The sequence below is a fragment of the Bombus flavifrons genome, chromosome 9, assembly GCF_040668555.2.
Source record: "Bombus flavifrons isolate JBK064 chromosome 9, iyBomFlav1_principal, whole genome shotgun sequence".
Classification (NCBI taxonomy): Eukaryota; Metazoa; Arthropoda; class Insecta; order Hymenoptera; family Apidae; genus Bombus; species Bombus flavifrons.
In genome coordinates, this window is record NC_138450.1 from 812,439 (window position 1) to 832,946 (window position 20,508).

Genomic DNA, 20,508 nt, shown 5'->3' on the forward strand with positions numbered 1-20,508 from the left:
TCGTGTACTTATAACCATAAAATTGAATTTCAATCGAGTTTATATTTCTATGAAAAGTAAAATTTAATGTAACTATATGTCAGAAGACTTTATACAGAAGAGTTTATATTTCTATGAAAAGTAAAATTTAATGTAACTACATGTCAGAAGAATCCAATTACGTTAGAAGTTACAAATGATGTGGAGTAACTTGTCAGGAACAGAAGTAAATTGGATTGTTTTAGAAAATATATTACAGATACATATGTATATCGTTAGACACTATATACGTACATATATGATACAAGAGCACACTGGTACATGTAATCTGATGAAAGAGTAGTACTAATTTGTAAAAACTAGGTCAATGTTTATGCTTCTATTTTCTTGCATTTACAAACGTTACTTGAATCTCTGCACCAAAGAAGTGCTGCCGTAAAAAGATCAAATCGATCGAAGGCTTTTCTATCCTTCAAATATCTTTCTATGCGAATGATCTTCGTATGATTCGCTCTAGAAAAAAGTAATCTGCTACCACTGGCACATCGTACAAATTCAACCACCTAATAACACGTGACCGAACGTTTCTTTCTATCCCTTTTAAACAAGAACGAAGGCAAAACTGTTGAAAACTGAAGAAAGAAGAAGGCGAAAGAAAGGTTGGTCGATAAATACAATTTGGCCATGTCATCGAGATAACCTTCGTATCGATTCTCCGGCCGCCAAGAAACAAGATATCCGTACGAGACAAGTCACTAAACCTCTTGAAAGCTCGATCACATGGACAAGTTCCAGGGGTAATCATGAAGAGAAGTGACCGAGACAACATCCGGCCCAGGCTCTGGCTGGAATAGCGGTGTTAGAGTAGTGGCTCGTAAATCGACGAGGAGACGGTGCTACTGCACGCTCCTACCAACCTCTTACGGATATTATAGGTCGCGCACGAGCTTCCGCAGAAAGTTTCCCACATAAAAATATCACCGATTTATGAGAAAACTTGGCAGGATTCTACTCGTTGCCACGGTAATTGTCGGAGATGTATCGTTTTCTGGAAAGTTTTATCTGCTACGGGGATAGGGCGCGCCACTGTTCCTATCAGTCGCTGTTAGATTGCCCAGCAACTTCTATTCGCTGACAAAAAACACAGAAATACTACGAACTATCGTTAAAAACAATTTAGGTTTTGCAATGAAGAACTAAGCCTTGAACCGGCGATGCTGATGAAAATGTCAAAGAATATATTATCGAAAAGAGATAGAGAAGATCTTGATAGCTCGTTATTACTTATGAATCAGCACTTCCGTGGGAATTTAAAACAGATAACTAGACTATCTAATATTTTAGCCAAAGGATCGAAATTTCAACCTAGAAAGGAAGATAACGTGCTGCAACAGCAGTATCTTTGAACATGTGTTCTCAATTTGCTATAAAAGGAAATTGCTTCGCCGTTTGTGGCGTATCCGCGACGTGTAAAGCGCGTACAAGCGTACAAATATCCAGGCGCGGACTTCTTATTCCGTGCCGATCGAGCAGCCTCCGGCATGAGATAACTAACGCTAAACTAGGATAATTTTTCGATAATTTGAACGTAGGAGAAATTTTCTCGAGGTGAAATACAAGTTCAAAACACTACACGCTATGAAGGAACTATTCACGATTACTTGTGATTTTAAGTCGCAACCATTCTTATCTCTATATCTCAGGGTAATGCGAAGATAACGCGATATAATACGAGCTCAGTCTTGTTGAAATAGCTGCTGGTTAAAACAAGCTACAACTGTGGAATTTTATGGCGATTGCGAAATTAGCTATGTGATTTACAGGAACAGGCATAGGAATGAAGAAACAGTCAAACCAAAATGGTACGAGTTTTCTAACTAATAATATTCGGTATATACTTACTCCGTAACATAAAGAAATACACAATCGAACATCCAATTTCGAAAATGACAAAAGAGGCATTGGAGGGTACTTTTTTTTATGCAAGATTTTAATCCCTCTGTAAGCCACATTAACTACATTTCGCAAGCGCGTTGCGCCGCGTGAAAGTACTTTGTTGTCGGAATGTTTGAAACGGACGGAGTTTGCGCGAAGGTATTATCCGCTTTTAGTTTTAAATACACGCGGGAAAACCACGACGGTTTTAAGCTAATGGGAATACGGTACAGACAAAATATTGCTCGTCTTTAGCGACCGTAAAATCGTATACCATCGAGCATTCTTCATTTTCGTCTCTTTCCTTTCTTTCTTTCTTTCTTTTTTTTATCTTTTTTTAACTATTACATCGTTAACACCTTCACAACTGAATTTTCTTTTCACTTGCGGAAAATCGTCTGTTGTTTTCGTAAACAAGACACAGTGCGCTAGAATTTAAAGCCAGTTCTAGCGAAAATTTCATTTTAATAACTCGTACAAAGATTTGGGTTAGAACTGAGTTAGGTTTGCTATACCATGGTATCTATATATCTACGCGTTTGTTATATTACAGTATACAGCAGGGTGTTAAGGTTCAGAGGGATGGTACGATAATTCCAGTTGGATTTTGCCGATCGAATTCGCGCGACCGCGATATATCCTAGATTTAAAATCTTTAATAAAATATAGATCACACTAGTAATAAAATACGCAATTGGTTGTACAGCACGCAGTACGAAATCTCACGAGGCCCCATTGGAATTTCACAATGTTGGTATATAGGTGGCCCTCGAGAGTATCGGCCCTCGGTCAATGTAAATTCCGAACACACGGGCTTTTCAGCTAATGGTGCTGCCGGTGGTGGCTGTAGCTACTGTGGCCATCAATTTAACGGTGTAAGTCCGTAATATAGCACGAGTCCAGAACGGGAGAGCCGGCCTGCAACAGCCACCCCCGCCCTTAAAACTGGCCAACGAGGTAAGAGGATTAAGTACGGCTCGCGAGGGCAACGTAACGGAGGGAGAGAAAGAGGAGGCAGTGGAGTTTGAAGAAGGGGAGGTAGAGGTTCCGTTTTTATATAACCTTCCAATATTTCAGCCGTTTTTGCCAGGGTTCGCGTTAATCAACTCGAGAAATGAATTTAATAACCGACCGTGGGAATCCGCGGGAACAAACCGAAGAGAAATCGTTTCTGCGATGATCCCCTAACTTGTCGTGTTGTCGTCCCATCTGAAAAAACTAAACGCGGTACCTCGGTTAACCAGGGCGAAACAAATTTTTTTATGCTTCGCGTGATCGTTTAGAAAGTATAACGATGGAAAATGGGAAACATAAAATTTGCACAGGATATATGTACGTTACCGGTCGTAAGTTCGCAGAAAATCCAAAAGGATTACTGTGAGAACTATCTGTGCTATTTATTATTCGTATATCTCGCGAAAGAAATTCCCTAGAAAAAATTACGAACTAATTATTTCGACCATCCCGATACTCCACCTATAAACCTTTCAAAACATATACTTCCAAAATTCAACAAAACGATACCTCGAAAAAAAATAAAACGGAACGAGGAAAAATTCGAGCGGCAAGTAGGAGCGATAGTAACGATCACAGTGGCACGGCTGCATTATTCGTTCGATCACGTGCAGCTCGTAACGCGGTATCGAATTTCGATTAATCGATCGGCCAGCCATTAAGCGGTACAGCGGCCAGAGCCATTAATAAGAGAGCTTAATATTGTAAAGAGCCGCGTACGTTCCCGCGGATGACGATCCCGTCGACACTTTCGAGATGGATGACGCCTCGCGGATAAAGAATGGTAGAGCTTGCATTTCTAAAATTTTTCTGCCTTGCCCCATCTCTGACACCGATAATCCCCGCGCCGCGTCTTCCTGACCTTTTATTCACTCACCCTCCCTACGGACTCATTTTTGTTCGTCGAGCCATTCTCGCTTTGACACACGCTCGTATTAGACGCGAGCAGTTTTGCCCTGTAATTTTTTAGGGGCGGAGGGGCGAAGGTCACGCGTCGCTCGTTCCTCAAGCGCCTTTGTCGTCGCTTTTTTTCATTTGCAAACGCACCCTTTGCCGTTCGCCGTCAGCACCATCAGACGGAACGCGTCCAAAGATTGGGTAGCGTACAAGAGCAGATAGCAGCCAGTCTGCTGGAATTCTACGTGCGATTGGAACACAGTAGTTTTCTTGAAAACGCGAAGGGCGAATGTACGTTAGACTGTAGTCGAAGTTTGGTGATGAAATATGAAATTGCGAACGTGAAACAAAGGTAATCAGCCAGCGTAGATAATTCATTTAAATCATAGATAGGTTCGATGTTTAGGCTCACTTAGACCATGCAAGTACGTAGTAGTATTAGTGAAATTCTAATAAATTCCCTTGTAATAAGGTTCGCAATAAAACAGGTCTAATTCCACAAGCTAACCGTAACAAATATGTGCAATATATGAGAGAAAGAATTTCAAAAGAAATACGTTAAGACAGTCAATTCTATTTCTGTAATTTCACGAGACTTCCTTTTCCGTCAGACGTGATTACAAGCTGTTTTTAATGGTTTTAATTAGTTTCAAGTTTAACGCGAGCGTAATTGTGACTGGCCGGGTTTCCAAGCCGCAGCCGACTAAAGAAAACAAGGGAGAAGTGAAAAGTGGAGCAATTTGGGTATCTGGAATGTAATTAGGTTTAAAGGGCGTTGTCATCATTGTCAGCCGGGCCATTGACTCTGACCACCGAGTAGCGTAGAGGCTATGCAGGCCATTCTGAATTCTCGCAGACTGAGAAGACTGCCTCGCTGGAATCCTCGATCCCTCTGACAACCCATTTACACGCAGTTTAAATGCTCCAGCTGCATGAGTCGGATAGGTAATGGACTATTACTGTGCAGGATTATTAGCAACCCTAAGAAACTATCGACTAAGATACGTATTTCTCTGCATGCGCGCGCTTTAACGTTTGTGCTAATTTTCCGAACTACCGGAGAAGTCGAAACGACCAATTTGTAATTTTATACGATTTGGAAAGTATGAAATTAAAGAATCCCTCAGCGAATATCTCAGCGAAACGAGAATTATCTCAACACCGAACTCCAAACAACTATGATTTAATTAAATAGAATTTATTTCAGAGAATAAGATTTGTCCCACAAAAATTCTAACGCAAGAAGAAACCGGTAAAAGCAATATTATACTTGGCTGTGATATTATTGCGTTCATAAATCTTAAACCACGGAAGACGATACGATTCTTAATTATTTCCAGTAGTTAAAGAGAATCCGCCAAGTGGTGAAATACCGAAACAACGTAGCTTTAATCGTGCAAGAAATTTTACGAGAAATGGTTACCAACGGCCAAGAAACTAGCGGCATACTTGCGCAACTTCCACTGAAACGAAAGTCCCGGACGTCGGACGGTATAATATCTGACTACTACTACCATTGTTTGATTATACAACGATCCGCGTAAACTTTCCACGACAGTTGAAATGGCTATTACCAAGTTGAAATCGAAGTTACTATGTAAACACGTTTCACTGGACAGCCAACAAGCCGAAACGTTCTCCAGCATTAATCGAATTTTCGATTTTGACGGCGAAGAAACATTTCGAGTAATTGTTATTAATGCAGTTGGCATTAAGCCGTTGGGATTATATAATTAGAAAACTTGTATCGTTTTCAAGCCAATATTGACGTATAATTCCATTGACCGTATTATCGAACGTGATTCGAGAATTCCAAGTTGGCTTATTCGGACTAACGTACTGAAATAATTTAAATCATCGAGAGTATTTTATTTAAAAATTGTCATATTATTAACTTTCTCGGGAATGTCGAATATTACCAAATAATTCTGGCGAATAACCACATTGAAAATTAACATCCTCTTTCCAATTACGTTTAAATGTTCGCAGCATTTTGGAGAAACTGTGCATTTCACGTTCCCCTGCTATCGTACACTTATTCCTGGCATGGAAAGAAGGGGCTTGACGGCGCAGCAGAAGGGTCGTGCAGGTGCGTTTTTCGTCAGGAGACATGTATGGGCTTTCATTAGCCACAGGAAATTAAGCGAGAACCGCTGGAACTACCTTTTACCACTCCCGAAAGCGTTGAGATAGAGGGTGTCGAATATCGCACCCCTGAGGGCTCGAATCCCGAAAATTGAGTCACTTCGGTGATACAAAGATGTTCGTTCCTGCCAGGGGATATTCTTGAAATGAACGCGTATATTTTCATTTTTCTCCAATTCACTCCGACAATATGTTTCACCACTCCTTTTCTTTTCATTTGTTCTCGCTGTTTCTCGTATTTTAGTGTACGCTACGAAATTGCGAAATTGCGAAATTGCGAAATTAAATTGTATACAGGAATAATACGATTCCTCTGAATCGCAATATCTACGATTCATCGGTGGAAAGGCATAATTTTGTGAATCGGACGATTTAAATATCTTGATTAAAAGTTTTAAGCAAAGCACGAGTGATTTAACGTCTATAATCTCCATTTTAAAGTGAAATATGATCGAAAATAGTAAGTGCTCTTCGTGCTTTTGAACGTGGATATACAAATATACACGTACACATGTTCAAATACAGACGTATAGAGGCACTCGAAGCAGCAACGTTTTAAACCCTCGGCCGGTTACGCTGGTCACGTGTAGTGTCCGGTGATACGAAAGTCGCATACAAAAGTTTTTCACCCCTTTCTCTGCCGCCGGTACCGTCCACGAGGACGTCTTTCGTTTCCCGTGCTTCCGCCTCTGCTCACGTTCCCATGATGCTCGCGCTATCTACATCCAACCCTTGCACCACTCCCATCCTCGCCACTGTACACTAGCTGGTCTTGGTTCGCCTCGCTTTCATACACGTCGTCCCGACGCGGCGTGCTTCGCGGTACGTTCGTTCGTGACGACGCTAGCAGCTGCCCAACGTCGACGAAAAAATGGAGAAAAAGTCGGCCAAGCATTAGGAAGGACACGTACGTGATATCACTATCGCAAACAATACCTAGAGGAGAAGAAATACGCCGCTCGGCTCTTTACCTTTCTTCTACTCTGCACTAGTTCTAATGCCAGCTGATTTCTATGTCGTACGATTTTTACTTACTTCATAAGTGGTTATAAAAGAAGCAAAAAAAGGTTGCTAAAACGCATATTTGTAGGAGCGAATGTATACAGAAGAATACATTCGAATACTTTTTATTAGATTTGTGGACGTTAATAACAACACATTGTCCACGTTCAGTTTGTTACAAAGCGAATTATATTTAAATATATTGTATTTTCGGTCAAATTTTATTATCACGTACGGGAAGTACTATATCTTCTCTGGTAAGCTTGACATAAAGGAAATTGATAAATTTAAATAAAATTGGTTTTATGAAAAGTATGTAGGAAGCACATTTCGATACAAGTAAGGATAAATCTAGCGTAAACATTTCCTGAACATGATTGTTTTAAATCAAGTATAGTCCATTTCCATAATTGTTATGCATCGGCGGAGCATTAAATCGATGGTGTAATTGGATCGATTACTGTGTTACGCCTACGAGAGATATTGTCAGAACGAACATCTCTTCTCAGAACGTGGTACATACTTCTCTACGTGCTACATATATGCAACATCGATTTAAGATTTTTGAATCGTTGCTCATTTCGTTAATTCCAATACCGCGTATAGTTGTTACGCATATATAGGTATTTCAATAATATTAATATTTTTATTAAGTGTACAAACATCTCAATCTCATTTCTATACGATTTATTAAGCAGATTTATATACTTAAATACGTCATAGCAGACTCGCGTATAGACGAAATTATACAAACGTTCAGTTAAAATTAATCGCTGTACAAGTACTTTGCACATTCGCCGTAAGTGACGCTAAAACCAGCGATTATCCTGAGACTAACAAGGGAATAATATTAATTTCCGGGTGATCATCGGCCAGTGCGCGATTCGAAATCGAAGCAGCGCTCTCAGTAGACGACATTGTGCTTTTTACATCTTCTTCTCTCTTTTCCATCCCGGAAATATTCGACGGACATAAAAGTTTTTAATAGTCTTCGGGTTTCAAATGGATCCGACGTAGAAGGTAGGAAAAATGTCCCCTAATGGACTCTCGAAAGAAATTATTCGTGATCAGCGGAATACGTTCGTTACGAGGATGTGAAACGAGCGTGAACGAAGATTGGAGGAGACAGACGAAAAAACGACATCAGAAATGAAGGGGAGGGGGAGATGAGAGAGAAAGAAAGAGAAAGGGTGAGACGTACGGGTACTAGCGAGAAGGGTGAAAAGGGAAAGAAAAAAATGCTTGGAAAGCAGCACGTTCAGCAGCCGATGGTGCTACGAAATTACTGAAAATCCTCGTCGACTTCGAGCAACCTGATTTGTCCGTGTTAGTTTTACTCGTTCATCAACTTACTCGTTTATTCATGCGTTCCTCATACCCTTCTTTCTTTCTCTCTGTCTATCTTTCAACCCTTTCTTTTCGTCTCTTTATTATCGCGCACCTCGTAATTCATTACATTTCTCACGGTCCGTTATCCTGTTTCTGTCGATTCCTCGTTTCTCCTCTGTAGCTCTATCGAGAGCTTTTACTTCGTTAGAATCGTTCACGGACAGTCCCTTTCCTTTTTCCAAATAACTCTTCCGACTACCTTCATTAGACTGGCCTTGACGTGCTGCTGGTAGCTTTGCGAAAGTCATGGAAAAACCTTGATCTTCCGATCGATTCTTTTATTGCATTTAACTTGTTTGTCCTGTGTTATCCTTTGTCAACGGTAATGGAGGAATTGAAACAGCGAACGATGCAAACGATGCTAGTTTACGTTTCTCCTTTCAGTGATCACCAAAGTGATAGGACATAGTAAGAAATCTACCATTTCATTCTATCTTTAATCGCTTTGAAAATACAGCGTGTCTACAATTGCTTAAATTTCTCTATCTCTATATTTCAATCACGGTTAATAACAACTTGCAGAAATTAATGGATCAAAATTTGCAATTTTACCCTATCTGCATTCTTCTTCTCTTTCTTAGATGGTCGATCGAGTATCGAAAACTTTGATTAATCTCCCGTTCGTAGGGTTAAAACGCGGAAGAAACGCTCGCGAAAATATCGCGAAAAGTTCAATTACAAACTAGGCCGTTCTATTTCATCGGCCCGCTCGATGCTCTATTTGTCGTTGAAATCTATTATTTCTTTTGTACGATCACCTTTGACCTTTTCTAATATTCCACCCCCTCTTTGTTCCTTTATCGCTGTCCTTCCCCCCACACAAATCCACCCTACGCGATTTCTTGAGATTTCTTGAGAAAGCGATCTTTTTCCGCCAGATCAACCCGGCAAATTGGAGCTTGCAAATGATCCGTCTTAAAGATTCCGCTAATTGTACGAGGGAGAAGGCCGGGTTCTCATGAAGAAATCTCACCGCTAAACTAATTGCGACGACAAAAGAGCGACCAAAAGAGAAAAATAGAAGAAGAAGGAAAAGGAGAAGCTAGAATGGAAGAAGAGGATGAAAGAAATGTTGACATTTCATAGGATAAGATGTCTCGATATGGATCACTTGTTTTTTTAATTATCAACAAGGAGGAGCTACAGATAAAGTAGATCGATGAATGGAAATTTCATTTGACCAGAGCCCTTGTTTTTCCGCTTGACGCTTTTACTCGTAGATTTTGCAAGTGACCTACGTATCAGCGATATCGATCGAGATTAATTTATATCAGAGGCGGTATAGCCGAGATTTCTAAAGAGCAGAAACTGTTTAACAAACGACAGCGTCTCATTTCCTCTGCGGTGTAAAGCCAACGATGTGTCCTTCGCAAAAAGTTGGACGGACATTCGGAACGCGGCGATCGAAGATTCGATAATCGCAGGGAGCTCGTTCGCGGCAGCGATACGCCTGGCGGCGTCCAATTACCGATCGGTAATTGGGGCAGAATTTCTGCTGAGGTTAAATTCGCGCGCCGCTGTCCAGCGACCAGTACTACGGTCACTCACCAACACTACCTCGCTGCTCTTCGTTAATTAAACCGATTAAGCCTGCAATCTTCAACATCAGATCTTTCCCTTTTTACCGTACGCAACCCTTCAGATCGTTCTTGTAGAAGGGTAAAGCTCGCGCTTCATAATTACCGATGCGCACGCCCGAAAACTCCGATGATCTTGTGCCAGGTTTTTGATGCCAACAGTTCAAGGAAATTTGTTCGTAAAAATTTGAAGTTTGACTATTGTTGTTTTATAAAATAAAATAAAGGGGAGATAGAATCACAACGTAAATATCCTGTAACTGTATCTTACAAAAAGAAAAAAAAAATAAAGCACAAAGCTCGAATCTCGAAGGAACCGAATTCAACTTTCCCTACAAAATCCATTGATCACGACTCGGTACACAGAAACGGATCAAGAAACAAACTAGACAGGAAAACGGGAGAAAAAAGGACACTCGTTAGACGCAGTCTCATCGTAGCTCGTAGCGGCGCATTCTAAAAAGTTGTCCGTTATCCTCTCGTTCATCGGCGATAATTACCCACAGAAAACCGATTCGAATCAAAGTAATCAAAGAGGGAAGGACGGCTGAGTTGAGGATATATTGCAGAAAATCCGACGCACGCATAGAGACAAAATTTAAGTAAAAAATTTTATTTGGCATTTTTCACATACCTAAATTCACGCTGAATGATAAAGTTATTTTTGATATAGTAACAACATGATGGTCATTGATTGTCATCGATAGTCGCGAGTGGTCACTAAAATTGCAGAAAATTATTAATTTCTTTAGAGAAAGAAATTGTAGGTGGTTACATCGCAGGAGCTCGATGGAACAGTGGTACATATAAACGTTCGTTTCGAAAACGAAAGTAGAAGGCGACAGGGTGCAAATGACGAAATTTAGTTCACTTTTTAGATACACGTTCAGCTTCGTTAATTTCGCCCACCCCGCAAAAAGAAATTCACCAAAGGAAACGAACGAATAATTTTGTTAAATACATTCTAGATTACGTCAGAGACGTAGGAATGAAAAGCTAAAAACTAAATGTATACTCATGGCGCGAGATGGTGGAAAAGCGAGTGGCGATAAGCGGTTATCGGGGTGTAATTCAATTACTGGATCTTCATGGTGGTGTCTGGAACGGCATTGTTCAATTTTGTTCCTTCCCTAGTCGGATCGGCTAGGAACTGATTCGTTATCGCCCTTCGACCCGGCCAGACACAATGGTGTTAAATAAGAGATAACCGAGAGCTGATATCATACCTCCACTCTTCGCTTCGCTTAGCAGCACACATCGACAAGTTCGTTAATGCGAAGCCGGAAAGCTGGTGGACGCTGCACCCGTTTCTCGTTAATTAACTAATTAACTGGTGAATTTTAGCGTTCTAGCTTTTCGACCGTGACGAACGGAGAATTGTTTTCATGGCAATGCCAACGCGTATGCGTTCTCTTTTTCCGAGAAATTTTTTCGATATCGCGCTCAAAAATGTCAAATCGTGTTCGAAGAGTGTTTTGTTACGTATATCGTGTATCGTCATTGTAAGGTGGAGCGGAAAAGGACTAGGCGTTTGTCATTGTGTGCATCTAAATGTTTCGTATACATGTGTCTTCCTATACTTTGGTTTGCTAGCAGAGTGACAAATCTCAAAAATAAAGCACGCGTGAAGAAATTTTATTCTATGCTTTTGTATTTAGATTGGCGCGGGAAGTAATCTTTTGCCTGCCTGTACAATATTTTCGACCGCATGCTATATAATAAAGCAATATCGAACACGAAAACGTGGTACAAGTCCTATCGAGTATAGCTCGTACGACCGATCAAGCGCAAGCAACTCGAAAATTAACAGGCGAAAATTGAAAGTTCAGTTTCTCTCATGGAAATTGCTATACCACCGAGAACTGTTGTTCGAATCGATATTGATAGATATTACAGGATGCGTAGGTTAGCGGCCCCTGTTGACGTAGCGGTAACTCGGTTAAGCTGCACACGCTATTGAACTTTCGGTCAGCTCAAAACAGAGAAATGGAGAAGCAAAAAATAGAGGTCCGAACAGGAAATGAAAAAGAGAGAGAGAGAGAGAGAGAGAGAAGAAGAAATGGAAAACAAAGTTCAGTGATGCAAAACTCTAACGACTCTTACACTTCGTGGGAGAACGTAGAAGAAGAAATACGAACACAAACGAGCGAATACTCGTCGATTTATACCGCGATTTTAAGAATCTGGCTAAATTTTGTATCATTTTGTTTTTATATACAGGGATTTTTGCGCTATTACTGTTCTCGTAACTTTGATTTATGTATGATAAGATTTGTAAGAAATTCTACGAGATTCTTTTACCTTATCCGATAGAAAAGATACTAAAATATTAATCGAATATTAAAAATTAAATCTTATCGTGAGAATGATACAAAGGGAAATAAGAAAATTGGATTAGAGTAACTTTTGAGACATCAGCGGTCAGTACGATCATTTTCCTATTGGTCATTGAAAAAGGAAAGCAGGGAATTGACACTGGTAGCAATTTCTGGTAAATTCAAAGCAGGGAAATCGTTAATCGCAAGAGAAGACTAGAGCACTTTACGCAAGGCACTAATTGGCTGCAGAGACACTGCTTGGAGAGGCAACCAATTAAAAAGAGCTGAGCACAGAGGAAAAAAAGCTGAGCGATAAAGGCGGTTCTATAACCAATTCTCAAATCGAGCCTCATCGAAAGGAAAGTTCAGCAAAGTCGTGATTGTGCCTCGTTATGTACATTTCGTTTATTTCATTGTTTTTAATTCAGTCCCACCCGATTTCTTCCATCGATAACTCGATTTTTTTTTAATCTACCAAGTTATTTACACGAATATTTTTTTGATAAATGCTACTTTCAATGTACTAACAATAAGTATTCATCCTTCTTTAAGAAACCTTTCATAGTTATAATAAATATTCAAAATTTCTAGTTACCTCCAGAAACGTACACAACGCAGGCAAACTAACCATCATAAGTCGTATTAGAATATTAGTGTGCGTTCCGAGTATAAACAACTTTTTCTTGCTACCGACTCTCTTAGAAATGTCCTTTTGAAGTAATCGCGACACATTTATAACATAAAAATATATCTCTTTCTAGAATATTTCTTAAGGATAAAATCATCTCGACACGAATTTAGAAAAATTAATTTAAAAATTGCTTTTTACGCTTACCAATTCGTCTGTTGCACATTGTTATTTCGATCGATCTGAAGCGTTGAGTTGTTGAACAACTTATAGTCGAGTATTAATTGCTGTTGCTGCATATTGCTGTAAACGCTGCAATCGATACGAAGTTCAATATAATAAAGTTTCTAATATACATATTAAAAAAAGACTATCTCATTTTCCAACTAACGATACGATATTACTGTAAAATAATTCCTCTACTCACCAGAAATTAACAACAATGTCTAAATATCTGTAATCTTCCAAAACGACGCTCTCACAAATAAAATTCACGAAGGAACACGGTTCGTAAAACACGAAATCACGTCAACACGGTTATCAAACTGCGTTTGTGATTCCAAACGGACAATAAAATGGCAGACTGCGTCGTAGACGGAAGTTAAGACACCTAAGCCCGACCGCGATTCAATTCAATTTGAAACACGACCGTATCGTTCGACGTATACGACAAAACTAAGGAAACACACGATCCCTGTGATCCGACCAAGCCACGTCCTTGGAAATCGATGTTACTATCGGTATAAGCAAAATCACAACAATTATCGTTACTCGACGTTGTCCTTCTGTGAATGTTTTCAAACCACTTGTGTATACTGCTCGAAAGTTTAGGTAGGAATTCGAGCAAAAAAGCTGAGCTACCAACATTTATCGAACGAAGTAAAACGTAAGTAAAATGCGTGTTTTTATCGTTTTTATCAATCGCGTTGTTATTCTTAATATTTAAAACGCAATTGCGTACACGAATATAATTTTCGTCTTGAAACATTTATTGCTGGCGTTATATAAATATATTCGATATTTTATAAATGCAATATCTCGAATCGATTTTGCAAATTTTTGAAGAAGTTTTAAATAAAATACAGATTTTCTCCATAAGCATGTAGCTACTATACGTCACAAGTTGCATTTCTAAAGAGACGTTAAAGGGCATAAAAGTGACAAATCTTTCCCCATTTTCCCGACAACAAGGAAAATAAATGGTAATAAGAAAAAGTTTCGTTCCATAAATGCGAAATATCAATGAAATTCCCAATCTTTCCCACTTCTGATTTAATTTTATTTTATCTATTCCTGTTCAACGACAAAGACAACCTGAATAATGTAGCTATTTCAACGCAATTCATCCTCTTCCCTCTGTGCAAGAAACAAACTGTTCAGCCAACAAAACTGTTCAGAAAAACAAAAACAAACAAAAAAAGGAAATGAGAAACTAACAAGGGGTAAAACTAACAACTAAATTAGATTATCCACCATTATTCATTTCGCGTGCAGCGTAACCAGCGCGAATTTTATATAAAAATATTCCACGTGTTTAAATTTCTTCCGTTATCGTATCTTCTTCACCTTATTTAGAATGCAGTTTCGGCTTACCTATTATCAGTGCGTTATACGAGTGGCTGCCTTGTTAGTGTTTAATTATTTTGACGGAAGAATAAGTGGGCGCGAAGGACGCGAGAATTCCCAGGTTTCTTTTATTTTCTTCCTCGACCCCCGTGTTGGAGACACGTGCGCGCGGCTAGCTGTAGTGGAAAATTTTAATATGTAGCCAGCCAACGGACAGGCAGAATGAATTTAATACTTCATTTATTTTAGAAACAGTGTACGCCACGGTAACATTACTATCGTATGGTACGAAGTTTCGTCTGGTTGTGTTTCTGCGCGGACCGGTTTTAAAAAAAATTATTAACATTTCCCAACATTTGAGAAACGGGAACGGAATTGCCCTAACGAATGGTACGGTTGTTAACGATTACTTTACCTTCGCCTCTGTATGTCTATAATTACGTGGAAAACGTGGCTGCTTTCCGCTAACATAGGCAATTTTTCTTTTTTCTCTCTTTTCCTTTTTTACTTCTTTTACTTTTTCATTTTTTGGAAAAAATAAACATCGAATGAGGAAAGAATACTCGGTGCAATTTGAACCTGAATGGATGGGATGGAGTTTGTAATTGTAGCTAGTTCAGCAGAGATAAATTAAAGCGGAGAAGGTTTTGTCAAATTAAAACAGGTGATTGTTTGAACTGCATTTAGAGTAATTCGAACGGTGGTATTATTCGAGAAAATTTTACGTTCCAATTAACTTTGAATTTTCTAAGGAGAATGTTCTTCCAACGTATATGAGAACTTTCATTATGATTGTAAATTGATGTAAAACCACTCCAAGCTATTCTGAAGTAGAAATTTTCAATTGTAATAAGTAACAAAAATGTGACAAAAATGTATATACACCTATATGTGTGATAATGTGTATACGTTTCAGCATAATATACGAAGAACCACGAAGACCAGCTAAAAAATGCTATAAAAGAGTATCACGTAAAAATACCCTGTCCAAAATGTTCACACTTTTTCACAAAGACATCGGGCGAAGCGCCGATCAAATGGATGAGGTGGAAGAATTTGCAAAAGGTCAGAAGAGTGGGCGGTCGACGTTCATGGACAAAAGGAGAACTTCGACTCGGGAAGAAGAAGCTAAAGCAGGTTTCGCGCGTAAACTGATATTCCATTTGAAGCATCGAGGCGTGGAAAGCGTAGCCCAAGTTTAAGAGCCGCAAAAAGACGGCCCCTTTCGCCTCTTCCTCGAGTAAGCAAGTCGGCTCTTCGGAACGCGAACAGTCTGAGGAAAACGTTAGGATACTGAATTCAGAAGTCGAGCAATAGGAAGGAAAGCGAGAAATGGAGGGCGAAGGAGACGAGCTTCTGGCTTGCTCGAAAGCCAAAGAATCAGTTTTTCTGCCATCGCTACGTAACTGCTTCTTCCTTCTCCTCCTAAAGATATCGTGCTTGATCGCGCACAGCTAGTGCTTTAATACGAATGCCTGACTAATTATAGGAAACATGTGGTTGAAATATTGTTGACACAGTTTGTACAGTCAATTATTTGGTAAATGGTAAAATTTCGTAGAAAATTTTTGACTTTATAATACGTGGCGAAGTACACATACATATGACTATCATTCGCGAGTAAGACGCTAGATATTTAGATCACTTTTTAAGGAATCGTTTGTTACGGTATATAAACAATCGTATTTACTCTCTTGAGACAGCAATTTCCTTTTCTTTTCATTTGCATTTCCGCCGATCCGCCACGAAGATTTCACGGAAAAAGAAGTAAAAGTCAAGAACTAAATTATATTCTGTGACTGCAGGAAGGAAAGTTGAAGATAGATAGCGAAACTCGAATTTCTTTCTTACGAAGAAAGCCGGCCTTGACTCGAACTTCCCTATTTTTTTCAAGCAATAAGAACGCCAAACAGTTTGTAATGTCGGCGTTACAACTAATCCGTTAATATCGCGAAAGCATTTTTATGCATGGCCCGGAGAAGCAAAGGAGAGGAAACGCTAGGTAAATGAGAAAGAAAAGATACCACTGAGAAATAAAATTCCGAGGATCTCTAATTCTAGCCAGTATTGCTTTCCTTCTTTGAAGCTACCTTCTTCTCTCCTTCCATCTTTTCGTTCTTGGCTGTCGGCGTCATCGCATTTTTGCCTCAGCACGGGAACTTATTACAAAAGGAAGCACGCTGCCAAAAGGCGAAGATTAAATTGGCTTTCGAGCGCGACGAAAGTTTCATTCGCAACGTTGCACGGTTTACTCGCGCACACCGCGAAACGAAAACCTGGATCTGTTATTACTCTGCTCTGTTATCCTTACTCCGGCTAGGCTTGCTTACACCCGTGACCCATTCTCCTGCAGACGAGCCTCCTCTTTTCTATTCATTCCATCTGGAATTTATATCGAGTTAGGTGTGGACGAATGTGCTTGCAATTGAGGAGTTCAGATGGTAAACCATGTGAGTACCAATGGAGAAATAAAACTTTCGTAGAAGAGAATGCGGAATATGAAATAACAGTTACAAATATTAGAGTAGTTTATTTTAATCTTCATAGCTATCGCAAAATAGGGATACAATCATAAGTATCACTTAGAGTGTGTCAATATAAAATTGTTCGATCTAAGAAAAAATGTTTCGGACGAAGAATTTCATTTTGCTGCCAAATTTCTTAGTAAAATATATAATATAAATATACAAAGAAAATTAATAATATACATTGCAAAATAATTTTTAAACATTAGTAATATCAATAAACATTAAAATCGTCAGTGGACGAGCTTTCTTTTAAAAAAAAACGAATTTTTCCAGATAGGATATCGGTTAATTAAAATTAAAGGAAAAAATAAAAAACAGTGGAAACAGGTATCGACGAAATTACTGATATTGATATTTTTCGTATGTGTGTATGTTTTTCTGTAACACAGATTACTTGAAAGAACGGACACAAACATGAATAATATTGGAGAGATGCAGATTAATATGGTTCGATGTTTCTATTCGTGTGGCATTCACGATGAATCAAAGTACACCAACACGATATGTATATATTGTTTCCATCGGTGTGTGTGTCAGAACAACGCGTTTTTATATAGATCACGTTTTTTGATTAATAAAATTGAAACTCGACACAAAGAAGGATCGACAGTGTTTTAATAAATATCGAACCTATCATGGTAATTAAATCCACGATGAAATCATTCCACTACAACTGTAACAAACGTAACAAATTTTCCCAAGATGTTTTATTAAATTTAAGCGAGAATTATTTTGTTTGCACGGTGTATTTTGTGCAAAATTATCGACGCGTGTTATCACGGTTATAGCATTCACAAAATTATAATACAAATTATATTATAAAACTGCAGAAAAAAGAAAGAAGAAAAGAACATATATATATACAGGGTGGTTGGTAACTGGTGATACAAGCGGAAAGGGGGTGATTCTACGCGAAAAAAGAAGTCGAATATATAGAATAACAATTGTCGTTTGAGGCTTTGTTTTCGAGAAAATCGACTTTGAATTTTCGCTCGGTACGCGTGCACTTTATCACGTCTCGTTATAACGGATCTCACTGTAGATCGTTGTCTCGATGGAAAAATTAAAAAAAATTTTATTCTATATTTTCTACTTCTTTTTTCGCGTAGAATCACCCCCTTTCCGCTTGTACCACCAGTTGCCAACCACCCTGTATATAACAACAACTTTGTGATTATACATGTATAATGATCAACAAATTAACAGCGATCAAAATAATATTCCATTGTGATCGAATACGTTCGAACCAGAATCGCGGTAAATCCTCAATGATTTATCACGACCATTTCGATATTGAAACTTCGATATTCCAAGCTTGCGTCGATGTGGAGTAGATCAACGGCACGTAACGTAACCAAACAATGAATAACTTGTCGTTACTGTTGTTTGCATATTACTAACGGCCGTCTGAGCATTTCCAAACTGGATCTTTTCGACCAAGTGAGTATGGAGAAAAGTGAGGGTTAACCTACACATATAGGCGTAATACGACGCTACCGCGCAGGCAGGCGAAACATCGGTTTCGAGTAATAATGAACGTAACGTATGGAACGCGGCGTTTCGCTTGCGCAAATACGAGTAACGTGTACACTCGATGTATACCAATTAATTTGTCAAGTATGCAAACGCGGCACGCATGAAACTGCTTGTCATCGGTGATCATCGATCAAGTCATGGCTAACAGCGAGAGAGAATCGAGGAACGGAGCGATCGCATTATTCGTCGGATCCTATTGTTTCCTGTTACTGTGGTTGGTTACCTTTCGATTCGTGATTAACACTTTGTTGGGGCGATCGGGAGAACAGGCTTGTTAATGTCTCGAAATTATTTTTATCACTGGAGATCGTTTTAATGAAGTTTTTTTAGAAAAAAAACAGCGGTTACAAACGTTGGTTTTATTCAAAATTTTCTTTTGAAATTTTCGCGGTATCGATGACACTTGGGTAATAACAACTGTCGAGTTACCCAACCTAATTATCACTTATGATAAGTATTTTATTAACTTGTTACGACGGTTACCACGGTTTAAAAAGTTTCCAACTAGTTTTCCTGAAGAGATACGCGAAAATGAAACTTACAAATTTTAAACGAAAATTACCGATAAGAATGCAGTAGCTACACTTTTACCGTATCGTCCCTATGAAACTTTCTAAAACTTCGTTACTGCGAGTATCTTCAAAGCTTCTTCCGTTCCAAGTAAATTTTATTAACTTTCTAAATATGCAGCATTGTTATGAATACGACTATCTCGTACAACTTTTGATACCTACATTGACCCAAAAATTATTCCAGGAAACGAATAAAGATTTCAAAGCTATCTTGATTCTATTTAGACTTTCCATTTTATAATCCGTTAAAATCTCCTTCTTTAAACTCTAACAAATAAAAGTTTAAGACAATCGATCTACATTTTGTCAAAAATTTAAATTATATACGAATTATTGTTTCTATTTTTTAAACGTTTAAAACCGAAATTGTCGAAAACCATTATTTTTTGCAGTCAAATTTGTCATATTTCATTGTAAAAGATAAAGATCAGTCTATACTTAGATGTAGTTACCAACTAGTAGCTAACATTACATCTTTTCTTTAGAATCAAGCTCGTAAACGTTCACTAGGAAGAAATAATTGAAATTAAATATGAAATATCCAATGCAATTAATTTCATTATCATGATCCGCGACGCGTATTATAAAATTTGCTTAATGGCAAATTATTTAGTGCGGGCGAAAAACGCGGCGGCATTCCATTATCTTGCAATTACCTCCCATCAATCCGTTTCATCGGTATTCATACGTATCTCGTTTCTCGTCACGTTTAATCACGCGTCATTTCGTGCATTTTAACTAAATAGGATTACTGTCTAACGCCTGCTATATTCTATTTCAGACTTACCACAATTTGGTAACATCGACGAACGGTCAACAATACCGCATTTCGCATCGGAGCGTCACGAGGTAAATCGTTGATACCATATTTTTAATATTCTCTTATTTAATATTCTCTTCCTCTTTCTGTTTTCTCTTTAGTTCTCTTTATATCTTACATAAGATATCCGTTTGAGCGACAAATAATTAGAATGAACTTATTTGTTAAAGACCGTTTATAAATATTTAATCGTTTTCAAAATAAAAAAACAATAAAAGTAATGTAAGCTTGCAAAAAAAGTAGATCCTATTTGCAAAAGCTTAACGATAGATCACCGTTTTGTGAACAGAGCAAAGGTAATTTACATTCAATTCAGGAAATCCTAGATGTCTATTGGCTAAAGGACCGGTTTTCCGAAGAATACTCGACTACCCAGCCTTTACATCGGATATCCGGCACCTGCATAATTCTGGTTTTATTCTTATTAGGTACTCGCTCTATCCTTTCGTCGTTCTTTCTCCTTTCCACATTCTATCGAACTTCATCGAATTCTCGCTTTCAGCTGCCCCCTTTCTCTGACATCATCGCTTCCCATTTCTGTCTTTGTCTCTAATTCTCGTCCTCCTCTATCTATTTCACGAATCCTACTGACTTTACGTTTA

At 38.7% G+C, this 20,508-nt stretch overlaps 1 protein-coding gene across 14 annotated transcripts in view; it reads right to left on the reverse strand.

Moving 5' to 3' along the window:
* Nucleotides 1-20,508, reverse strand: part of LOC138183380 (CUGBP Elav-like family member 2) — a 351,437-nt gene that overhangs the window by 187,359 nt on the left and 143,570 nt on the right. The window contains exons 1-2 of one of the 14 annotated variants that reach the window (XM_069120231.1): nucleotides 13,312-13,567; nucleotides 13,092-13,196 (exon numbers count right to left, since the gene is read on the reverse strand). The exons of the other annotated variants lie outside the window; for them this stretch is intronic. Of the exons in view, the coding sequence (XP_068976332.1) occupies nucleotides 13,092-13,183 (92 nt within the window). The 5' untranslated portion in view covers nucleotides 13,184-13,196; nucleotides 13,312-13,567. Of the gene's footprint in view, nucleotides 1-13,091; nucleotides 13,197-13,311; nucleotides 13,568-20,508 lie in introns of those variants that run through there. 14 annotated transcript variants of the gene reach the window in all.